The sequence below is a fragment of the Belonocnema kinseyi genome, chromosome 5, assembly GCF_010883055.1.
Source record: "Belonocnema kinseyi isolate 2016_QV_RU_SX_M_011 chromosome 5, B_treatae_v1, whole genome shotgun sequence".
Lineage (NCBI taxonomy): Eukaryota > Metazoa > Arthropoda > Insecta > Hymenoptera > Cynipidae > Belonocnema > Belonocnema kinseyi.
The window spans coordinates 51,830,521-51,842,793 of record NC_046661.1 but is presented as its reverse complement, the minus strand read 5'-3'; the positions used below and the strand labels follow the sequence as shown (position 1 = coordinate 51,842,793).

The 12,273-nt window shown below is 29.4% G+C and overlaps 1 protein-coding gene across 1 annotated transcript in view; it reads left to right on the top strand.

Annotated features, from left to right (window-relative positions):
* The first annotated feature begins 397 nt into the window (after nucleotides 1-397).
* The window catches only part of LOC117173283 (ufm1-specific protease 2), a 14,592-nt gene continuing 2,716 nt past the window's right edge, over nucleotides 398-12,273 (top strand). Inside the window, exons 1-9 of the mRNA XM_033361764.1 lie at nucleotides 398-544; nucleotides 2,923-3,138; nucleotides 6,090-6,317; nucleotides 6,389-6,562; nucleotides 6,668-6,761; nucleotides 6,840-7,100; nucleotides 7,833-7,979; nucleotides 8,108-8,234; nucleotides 8,354-8,607. Of these exons, the coding sequence (XP_033217655.1) occupies nucleotides 506-544; nucleotides 2,923-3,138; nucleotides 6,090-6,317; nucleotides 6,389-6,562; nucleotides 6,668-6,761; nucleotides 6,840-7,100; nucleotides 7,833-7,979; nucleotides 8,108-8,234; nucleotides 8,354-8,607 (1,540 nt within the window). The 5' untranslated portion in view covers nucleotides 398-505. The remainder of the gene's footprint in view (nucleotides 545-2,922; nucleotides 3,139-6,089; nucleotides 6,318-6,388; nucleotides 6,563-6,667; nucleotides 6,762-6,839; nucleotides 7,101-7,832; nucleotides 7,980-8,107; nucleotides 8,235-8,353; nucleotides 8,608-12,273) is intronic.

Below are 12,273 nucleotides of genomic sequence, written 5' to 3'. Positions count from 1 at the left end.
GGAGAAATGGGTTGCGCGCGCAACCCAGGCATTTATATTGTCTCCTACCATATTCACACGGACATAGACGTGTCATAGTATTGGACCACGTCTCGTTTCAGATCTGGGATCACTGGTGTCATTGTGGGCGCTTTATGTTAGTTCGCAAAAGCTTGCTGTCAGAGGGGGCGCTGCGGAAGATCGCTCGAAATTGAATACATAGGATCGGCAATCTCCCACCTCATCTCTGCCAAAGATGTTTATGAACTCTATGTGTCAATATTTATGAACTCGATGTGCTAAACCCACAGAGCATGCGTAGAAACATCATCACGTGACTTTAGCGTTTACCGTAATCTACGAAAATTCGCTTGAGAACTTACCGGTAAGTTCTTGGCGTTCCTGACGTAAGTTACGCATTTCGAACTGTAGATTATTTTGATTTCGTGGATGATCTTTGACATCACGTATGGAATTGTTAATTAAGTCAAAAGCGTGAAAAAATCACGAAAATCACTTCATCAAAATGACCCCCCGACTGAGAATTTTATCCAACGTTATTGAGGTAATTTTTTATAAAATCTTCACTTTTTCAATCTATAGATGAATAAAGTTAACCTCATAATTTTGACATTTTTCTCAATTTTCCTATCAAAAAGCAAACAAATTCCAGTATAGTCTAGAGATTTAACTGAAATGTCACATGACTGATTTTTTCTTACTTCTTAACATTTTTATGTATTATAAGAAAATGCATGCAACCGTTCTTTGACAATTTTTTGTTTTATTCAAAGATTCTCAGTGTCTTAAGTTCTTTTTTTTACAATTGAAGTTAAATCCTATTTTTATTTCTATTATATACTTATCTGCTTTTAATATTTTATTTGTCGAAATGTCAATTTGTATCATCAACAATTTTTTCTATTTGTTTAGGAAGCGGATTTTTATGTGAAGTTTAAAAGTGTTAAAATGTATTAACAGATCTGATATAAAAAATAAAGATATAAATATTTGTATTACGTTCATGGAATATAAGTAAAATTTGTGGCCTCCTGTAATTTTATAAGGCGAAAGGCGTTTTCGCATTTTTATTTCATTATATTTCAATCGTAAAACTAAATGTTTCTGATCCGGGCAATCTACTATTCTTAATATGTTTTGTCAAACATTTTTACATCCTAATAATTATTTTTTATTTAATAAAGAAAATAAATAGTTTCACAAAATGATAAGTATATTTAAGTGTATTTAGCGGTTATAATATTTAATTCACCCGATTTTGTGTTTCTTTTTATTTTCAAGTAGAAAACTTTTGTACTTTCATATCGGAATCATAAAAGTTTGGCTAGTTAAAATTTTTGCAAAATCAAGTTTCTGAGATTCAGGGAAGACGTCTTCTGAGCAAATGCTGATTCAGTAAATTACAGGCGCAACAATTTAACATAAACGTTAGTTTTTAAACAGAACAAAACTTTTATGATCTCAAATTAAAACGTTGTGTTTATAAATTAAAATAAAGTTAATCATTTCACTTTTTTAAGATTAAATTTCTTGTATTGATCAATGAACATTTAAAAGTCATGCCGTTGCAAACTACTATGGATGTATTTACTATGGCTGTATTAATTTGTGCTCATTTTATGAGCATTGTTCATCGTCATAGGTGTCAAATCAATTTACTTACTTCCTTGTAGAGGGAGATTTTTCTTTAAGAAAAGAAAAATAATGGATACTTCTAATATTTTTCAAGCTTATGTTTTTGTCTTAACGAAAATTTTATGTTTAGAAAATTAGAAAGCGCGTCAAGATGGCATTCGATGTGTTTTGTTTCAATGAATAAGTATTTAAATTACGGTAGTTTAATATTCCAAATTCGCCAATAGACCAATTCATACGTATTGATGACTTGAAAAATTACATCAAATACAAGAGTTTTATGTTTCCAATAAAAAAAATATTCTCTTAAAAACAAAGTAAATAATTTTTTTTAAATTTTAAAAACGATATTTGTAGGTTAAAGTAGGTCGTGAAAGGTTCATCAATTGGACAATCGATGCATTTCAAAGACGCGAACAAATATATCATTTACATTACTGTTGTAACCTCATACTAAAAAGTTTTCCTCATGTTAATAAGATAAAAAATACATTTGTTTAATTGCACAAGTTTGTGTTGCTTGATAATAAGAGGTCATAGAAAGTTCGTTAATAGATCACTCAAAGAGTCTCGAAGACGCGAACAAACAAAGCACATACATTACTGTAGTATTCCTAATATGAACAAACTTTTTCTCTTATAAATATAATACACCAATTTATTTGAAACTCCATAAATCGGCACTGGTGTGTCAGAAAAGGTTCAACAATTATAGGTCAATCGATGCGTCTCTAAGATATGAACAAATAGACTAGATATCATATTGTTGTATTTTGAATCTCAAAAAATCCCATATAAACAGAATAAACAAATTTTTTGAAAGTTCATAAATCGGTATTCGTGAGTCATAAAAAGTTAACAATAGGTTGATATATGCATCTCGAAGACGCGAACAAATACACTACATATCGTATTGCTGTGTTTCGAATATCAGCAAAGTTTTTCTCATATAAACAAGGTAAATTTTTTTTTGAAATCTGTAAACTCAAAAAAGATCTACTTCTAAATTACCAATCTACCTCAAAATTATATCAGGTCTGGATATCAATCGTAACTACAATTCGTCCAAATTTCATGATTTTTTAGTTTTTGAGATGTAGTGAACAGAAAAAAAGTTACATACGGACACACGGACATTTTCACAACTTGTATTTTCGAGTTCTTGCGGGGACAAATTATATCGAAATGTCCAAAAAATAGTTATGTACCTTTGGGCCATTACAAACTCCTTCTATGAAGAAGTAAATCACTTATTTACAATGATGTACTTATATTTATTTTGTACAGCGTTTAGGTAAACTAAACACAGCAGTCACAGGCCATTTGTATGGGGTGATGTGTGAAAGTGCACTGACTGTTTTAACATTTAGTGTGAATTCCACAAATGAAGAAGAAGCAACAATAAAAAATATCAACTTACAACTCAATATGCCCGTCGAAGTGGATTTACTCGGCGTTTTATTTGTTGATCAATGCGAGCAAAAAATCCCAGATGCTTTTCAGGTTCGAAGTTTTATTCTTATCCCTGAAAAATTTATTCAACAATTTATTCAATTTTCTGAAAGTTAGGACTTAAGAAAAAATTAAAATGTTATAAATAATAATTTAAAAATCCTAAAGAGTATTAGTATACTCTACAATTTTGTTTATAACTAAATTCCGCGGGGTTAATTACTCGGATTGAAACAAATAATAAAAAATATTGAAGGAATTAATGTAAAAAGTTGAGAGGCTACAAAAGAAGGTTTTATTTTAGTTTTATATATGAACTGCATTTATATTTTTCAAATCTATTTGAATTAAACTCATTCATTAAAGTCAGCTTTTAAAACCTCGTTTAAATTCCTAGAAATCCTTTGAAATACTTAGAGATTTGATAAAACCCGTAGATCTTGTGAGATTCGTTAAGGTACCTTAACATTCCTTGAAATGTTTGGAATCACTAGAAATCCCTTGAAATTTCATTTAATTCCATTTATTTTTCAAAGTTCACTAGAAATCCCTTTAAATACTTTGAAATTCTACAAACTTCTTTGAAATTCCTTTGAAATTTTGTATACCTCTTTAAATATATCATTTTGAGTCCCTTAAAATCCCTTGAAATCTATAAAGATTGTAAAAATCCATTTTAAAAAGTATCAATCATTTGAAAGCCTTTAAATATAGTGTGAATTAAACTTATTCATTGAAGTTCTCATATAAAACCCGTTTAATACCGTACAAAATGTTTAAATTCCTTGAAATCCTTGGAGATTTGATAAAATCCTTAACTCTTGTGAAATTCCTTTAAGTGCCTTAAAATCCTTTAAAATATCTGGAATTGCGAAAAATACGTTGCAATATAATTTAATTTATTTTCCAAGGTTCACCAGAAATCCCTTGAAATATTTGAAAATCCTAGAAACTTTTTTGAAATCCCTTGAAATTTTGTATGCCTCTTAAAATCGTTTAGAAACCCTTGAAATCTTTGGAGATCGTAAAAATTCATTTAAAAAATATGAATCGTTTGAATGAGTTGGAATATAATTTGAATTAAACGTATTCATTACATTTTTCTGGTAAAATCCGTTTAAATCCCTACAAATCTTTTAAATTCTTTGAAATCCTCGTAGTTTGGATGAAATCCTTAAATCTTGTGAAATTCCTTGAAGTACCTTAAAATCCTTTGAAATCTTTAGGCTCGCTCGAAATCCCTTCAAATTTTATTTATTTTCCAAAGTTTACTAGAAATCCTTTGAAATATTTGAAAATCCTACAAAAATTTTTAAATCCCTTGTAATGTTTGAAAAAATTTAAATCCTCTAAAATCACCCAAATTCTTGGAAATCCGTGGAAATATTTTTAATCTCTTGAAACCAGATGAAACCATTTAAAACTAGTTGACCGAATCCATTTCAAATCAGACAGAGGCCTACATTTGAAATCGCAGAACCTATCGAGGGCGAAATATGTTGTTTTTTGGGGGAAATTAGGCGATACATATTTTTCCGATTTGCAAACAGAATTTTTTTCTAAAAGTTTAACCCAAAAATGGTTTAGCCCACTTGATGCTGCGAAGGTGTCTTTCTTTCATTAGTAGAAACTTAAAAAAATATTTAGAAAAATAAAAAAGTAAAGTTCGGGAAAACTCCAACTTTTTTATTTTTCTAAATATTTTTAAACAAGTTTTTACTAATAAAAGAAAGGCATCTTAGCAGTATCGTGCTGGCTAAACCATTTTTGAGGCCGGGAGAATTTTGTTTCCCTAAAAATGTAGATTTGGAATTTTATTTGTAACTATGAAAAATATGGCAAAAGAACAAGAGACGTTTTTCATAGAACTTTTTTAGACTCGCGAACTTTTATCTTAACATTTTTTCGTGTCCATCATTCTTTCGAAGAAAAAGTAGACAATTCGTTTATAACAAAAAAGAATTCTCCTGGCTACAAAAGTTATTTAACAAGCATTAAATTTATAAGATATCTTCATTATCAAAGTGCAAGTATTAGACTATTATATATATAGTATATATTAGCGTGTCATTATACAAGTAATAGCGATGAACGCTATTAGAATCAAAAAGAAAAGAATAAATATTTCAGTTAGCCCGAAAGTTATAGAGGTTTAAAGAAAAAAATGCGGGGTTTTTGAAAAACAAAACACAAAATTCAAATAGGCATAACTTTTTAGAACAAAATCTGTTTGCAAATCAGAAAAATACGTATCGCCTAATTGCCTCTAAAAAACAACATATTTTGCCCTTGAGAGATTCTGCGGTCTAAGGTGTAGGGCTCCGCCTGATTTGAAATGGATTCGGTCAGTTTGGAAATTTTTAAAATCCCCTGAAATTGTTATAAAATCTGACGAAATCGCTTAAAATCCATAGAAATTCTCGGGAATTCAAACTAAGTTAAATTTATTAATTAAAGTTCATAAAACCCCGTTTAAATTCATATAAATCTTCGAAATTCTTTAATCTAGCGAAATTCATTAAAATCCCTTGCAAATTTTTAAATCGCTAGGGAACCTCTTCGAATTTCAATTTAATTATTTTTCAAAGTTCAATAGAAATATCTTGAAATCTTTGGAATCCCTATAAAATTCTTTAAAATTCCTTGGTATTTTTTGAACCTCTTGAAATCTTTTGGAATCATTTAAAAGCCCCAGAAATTTGTGAAAATCTTGTAATCCTCGAACTCATTTGAAAGGTTTACAAATTCGTTGAAATCTGTGGAAATATTTTTAAATTACTTGAAAACCAATGAAAGCTTTTGTAAATGAATTAAACTATTTAGAAAACCCTTAAAATAATTTTAAAAACCTTAAAATCAGTGAAAGCCCCTCAAAATTTGTTGAAATTCTTTGGAATTAATTATTTCAATATTTTAACGTTCTTTCTAAAATAATTTTCTCAAATAAAAGCAGCAAACAAAATTTTCTGCTATTTAAAGCGATTAAATTATTCTGTTTTTAGGATATCGACGTGACGGATAATCCTCTAATTTTGAAGTACTGGATTGACGAGTCTTCTGTACAGCCATTTTTTTATATACATCAGAAATTAGAAACTGCTGGTGATTTTGAAATTGTCAGCGAAGAATACGTTTGTCAACAGTTTGTCTATATAAGACTTCAAGCGAGTTTTCCTATTGTCGCTGAAAGAGAAAAAGTGGTAGACACTCTCCAGGAGTCTCGCAAAAGTGTGAGTTTTATAGTTTCGTAGAATTGTAAGAAACTAATTTGATTTCTTATTCAAAAATTCTAATATAACAGATAGCATCAGGAAAAGTAGGATTCTACTTTCCACAGAACAATACTTATTTGTTTGGAAACGACAGTGGCAGTAATCTCAAAGAATCCTCGGCGAAAGAAATTTTATGCGTCGCAGACTCTCATGAAAACGCTGGAACTCAACGAAATATTACGAAAAATACTTCGCATATTGTGGTGTGTTTATATTAAATTCACTTTAATGTTTACCTTTGCATAATAGTTTAATTACTCATTATTTTTGTAATAAAATCATATAATTATTATTTTTAATTCATTTAGGATGCAGTTCCTGTAGATATGCTTTTAAAACTTACCAATGACAAGAATGCCGAAGGTCTTGTTAAATATGCACCTGTGATTCATCAAACGAGACGTAAGTTTAATTATAACTGAAATCCACAATTTATTTAAATTTTTCTTCAAATTGTCATTTTAAGTCAATTTTTTCCAGGAATTTACGAATATCTACAGTTCGATTTAAAAATCGATGCGTTGTCATTAGTTGGTCGAAATACAACGAAATCTCAGTTATATGAAGTCCTTGTGGAATCAGTGTGCAGAAATTTGAGATTAATCGGAAAGTCTTTTGAAGAACAGCTAGAAAATGAAGATCTTGAAGTAAAACTTCCAGTGCCAATGCATTTCAAGCCACCGGATTTTGGCCATCTTATCACCATTGCTTATTTAGTTGGAAGTTCAGCTAAAGACAATTGTAAGAATAAAAGTGTGAAACTTTATTTCGAGGGCTTGAGGCTCTACTTTTGATTGTGCATCAGATTTCAAGGGATTTCATGGGATTTTAAAAGATTCTACGATATTTCAGGGTTATTTCAGTTGCCAAGGAATTTTTAAAAACGTTTAAAACAATTTCCGTTTTTTAGACTGAGTGGTTTTCCTCGCTGTAAGTGAAAACTTTCATTTTCAGTTCTAAAACTGATTTTAAACGATTTCAGTGAATTTAAATGTTTTAAAGGATTTCAAAAGACTTCTAGTAATTTTAAATGATTTCAAACGTTTTAACAGATTTCAAGCGATTTTAACCAATTTGAAAGGATTTAAAGAATGATATAGATTCTTGTGTTGTATGGAATTTAAAAGGTTCTTGATTGATTTATTATATTCGGCAACTTCAAAGAATGCCGGGATTTTAAGAGAATCTGAGATCCAAAGGGACTTCAGAGGTTTTCGTGGGATTTTTCAAGATTTAAAGTGTTTTTCAAAAGGATTTCGTAGGGTTTAAAAAGATATTAATTATATTTAATAAAGTGTCACGGGTTTTCACAATATTTCTAAAGATTGTAAGGGATTCCCTGGGAGCTGTATCCTCGATTTCAACATTGAATAACCCCTCGTTTATTTATATTAAAAATTAGTTGTCGAATACTCTTAGACTCAATCTATTCGAAATGTAATGAATTAACTCTTCTATAATATTTTTAAACAGTGGAATATCGCAAAAGTTTACATAAAACTTTGGCTCTTGGTATGACCAGACCACAGTTTCGAGCTGGGAATGCAGTGAAATTTCGCAGCAATTTAGAGAAAGATGAGCCTCTCTTAAATCCTCACGAAGCCATTTCAGTCGCTAATAGTATGTATAGATTCTATTTTTTTGTGCATAAACTTAGCAGTTTTGAAAGCTACGGTATAGTTCATAAAAGTGAAAAATGTTCATTTATACCCGAAAGCGTAAAATACTTACGGAGAAATAAATTTCAGCTCCAAGTGGAAAATTGAGTCTCGTTTATGGCTGTTATTCTTATCATCACTACATGCAGAACGGTTTTGACGATAATGGATGGGGATGTGCTTACAGGTCTCTACAAACAATCGTCTCTTGGTACAGGTACAGAACACACTCGTCAAAATAAGTAAAATCAATCATAATTATATTATGATAAAAAATCTCATTTAGAACATTTTCATATTAATCTTTTAAAGTGTGCCTTTTTTGTTCTCTTTTAGATTGCAGGGCTATACAGACAAATCGATTCCCACGCACAGGGATATTCAAAAGTATCTAGTGGAAATTGGAGACAAATCTTCTAGTTTTATTGGAAGTAAGCAGTGGATTGGTTCAACAGAAGTTGGCTTCGTTCTTGAAACTCTCCTCGGCGTTACGATAAAAGTTCTCTGCGCATCTACTGGTGAAGAAATGGCCAGTTTAGTCCCAAATCTCGCTTATCATTTCGAGACTCAAGGCACTCCAGTTATGATTGGTATGTAGCGAAAAATAATCTCGGATCTTTCGTCATACAAAGTTGAATGTAACTTTTAAAGAGCACGCTTCAGTCGCGCTCCTAAAATAGATTAGGTCCCTGTAACACTCCCAGGCTTCACAGTAATCCTAAACAGTATCTTAGGAAAAATAGGGGACTTTTAGGGAACCACAACTGTTAGCAACTTGGAGACAATGTGTTGCTGCCCTGATATTAGATCTTTTATGATATTTAATGGTAAAATATCAAGTACATGTTGAGTATTGAATTTTGTGTTTGAAGGATTTTTATCAATTTTTGAAATTCAAGCTTAAACATTGAGAAGATTTTAGAAACAATTTCATGGATTAAAACACAAGATAGCAATCTTGTTTTGTATAATTTTCTTTAATTAAAATTTTCAATCAAATATCCTTAGATTCCCCTAAGATTTTCGAATAAAGATTTAAAAAAGTAAATATTTAGAATTGAAAAAATACATCAAAGTTAAACTATCTGAAATTGATACCTCAGTAATTTAATAATTTCTGTATCAAATGGTTACAATTTTAAAGGAACCCTAAATTTTCCATTTTTTTGATTCATAAGTTTTCATTTTGCAGTTTATATTGAAATGTTTGAATTTTTAAAAGCGTAATTAACAATTCTAATTTTTTTAAATTTCAAACTATTTAAATTTATTAAAAATAATTACAATTTTAAAAGGCATGAGTATAATAAGTTTTAATATCACTGTTTTTGTTAATGAATTAATTTTTTAAATTATAATCTGAAAATATTGCATTTTTAGCGATTTGAAATCGTCCACTTTCTTAATTTATAATCTGAAATCATGGAATTTCTATATTCTTCCGTTCAAACTAAAAGTGTTCAATTTTGAACACTTTAAAATGAAAATCATATAATTTTAGGTCTTAAATTTTTCAATTTTGAGAGCTTCTGATCTCAAACACTTTACATTTCAAATTATTTAATTTTAAACGCTTTTATTTATAAATAATGCAAGTTAAATTCTTTTTCATTACATTCGGAATATCATTCATTTTAGTTTCAATTTTTTTTAACTTTGGGAAATAAACGTTCAGAGGTGTAAAGGTGCGTATATTTATTGCTATTTAATCACAGCCACACAAAAAAAAAGTGTGCGGAGCGAAAACAGCAACCTGCATAGTGTTGAAGTATTGGTCGAGATTAGTCGAAATCCAAAATTTTAGAATTTTCTGCTTACCAGTTTTTTATAGCCTTTTATAGGTTTCATGTTAAAAGATATTTCCTGAAATTTAGGTGTCGAATTTTTTTTTCAAGTTATAAAGAAAATTATAATGTTTTAACATGACTAACATTTTTCTCGGAAAAGGCTAAGGGGCCGTGCACATAATACTTAACACGTTTTTCATTTGTTTAAATAAAGATGAGAATAAAATTATTTGAATCCAAAAGGAATACGATATAAAAAACACGTGTGATGTATTATGTGCACTACCCCTGAACGGATATTAAAAACTGTGAAGTTAATTTTTTTATTTGTGAATGTCTATTATAGAAATATGATTTTAAATTTGAAAAAATGAATTTGTTAATACATTTTTTTTTATAAACAATTTGAGATTTTTTCTACTCATAAAAAAGGGTTCTACACAGCGGTGTAGGTAGGATTTTTTCGGAGTGGGGGCTTCGTGGTTAAGTATAGACAAATAACTCTCTCCGAAATTTTAACTATTCAAGGCTTTCCGTTTCAACCAATTCCATTTCACATTTTTTAGTTTTGAATATTTAATTTACAATTGTTCATTTTAAATGAACAGACAAACATTGCTGATTATTAAAGAATTCTTTTTTAGATTAATTACACATTTTTAAATTGAATTAATTGAAAATGTTATAATTAGGACAGAAACAATAAATATTAGATAAAGTTTCAATCGGAAGTTTACATTTGATTAACAACTGAGGCTTTCGAATTGAAACAGTCCAATTTTTAACGTAAAAATCTGTCCATTGTTTAATTTTTACACATTCAGAATCGTCTTATAAAATATTTATCAATTTCGAATACACGAACTAAAGTTTATTTTTAAAACTTAATTTTTAAAATTGTTTAATTAAATTAATTAAAACTTAATTAATTTATAGTTACAGTTGATCAAATTGAAAAGTTTTTGTCAAAAAGTTTCAATTCATCATCTTCTAACAACTTAGCATTTAAAAAAAGTTGAAATCAGACTTATGTTAAATTGCATTATATATCTTGTGAGATGAATCTTGTTATATTTTAAGTAGTTGCATAGATTTTTCTTCTAAAAACTTTTAAAAATCCCGATCAAAAAATAAATTCTAAAATAATTCCCAGTCCAGTGGCCACTGAATTATTCGTCATGTTAAGCGATGGGTGGCGGCCAGAAGAACAGAATCAAATTTAGTATCAAAGTAATCCATTCAAATTTCTGCTGTCAAATCCCATACACATGTAATATTCATTATAAATTTTATACTTAATTTATCGGATATTCTAACATTTGTGGATGATGGATCGCGGAGACTCGAAGAGGGAGAAAATCTTGCTAATTCAAATTATATTTAATATTGTGGAATTATTGGAGAAACTGAAAATAGGTTATAAATAATGTTTCTTTGTGTGAAAACAACAGAGTTGCACAGAAGTCTTCCTCATGAGGTGAAAGTTGTTATAGCTGATGAAAAAGCAAAAATTGTAATAGATCAAAAAAGTCATGGTAATGTTGTTTTTATGTTGAAACTCTTAATCCGCTGCACAAAAATATCTGGCATATTAGGTAATTTGTGTAAAATAACACCATCATTCGATGATTTGCTTTTACTGTCAACTACGCTATACTTGTTTATTCTTTTTCTGCAATATTTCACATCCATTTTACCACTATTTTTCTTAAAATAAACAACTAATGAATTCTGCAATTTTTTAAATCCGTTGTTTTGATACTGCATATTATTCTGCTGTTCTGGTCGGAAGGGGCGCCACCTATCGCTTAACATGAAGAATATTTAAGAATTTAATTATGCTTCTCGAACGATAATACGTATTTCGTGCTAGGTAATTTAACAATTTTTCTTCTAAGGAATAATAGGGTTGTTTCCAAAGTCAGATATAATTTTTCCAATAAATGGATCTTATAGTATATAAAATTCTAATTTTGAAAACGCCCATTAAATATTTTGTACACATTGTTTACTATTTTTAATTTAATGTTGAAATATGAATTTTCTATCACGATGTCGATTGGAGGGCCTCTTTGCCGTCAAAGGGGTTGGATTTTCCACCAATCACAGCTCATGTGTCATTGATTCTCAAATATCTTTTTCTGTGCTGATGTTTTGTTTTGATGTACATCGAAAATAGAAGTCTCGAAATATTGTTAAAAAAAAATGTCAAAAGAGGGTTGCGTGAAAGCCAATATCACAAATCTACCGAAAATAGATATATTTATGGTATGTTTAAAGAATTAATTGAAAAAGTGCTTATATGGAGTCATGTTTACTGAACAATTCGTAAATATGTAGGGTTTGAAAATGTGTTAATAATTGTACTTAAGGGCATGTGACACAGCTAAATACCTATATTACCGACCACAGTTTTTCAGTTGACTGAATGTTTTTTTTTAAACTAAGAACTTTTTTTGTAAATAAAAT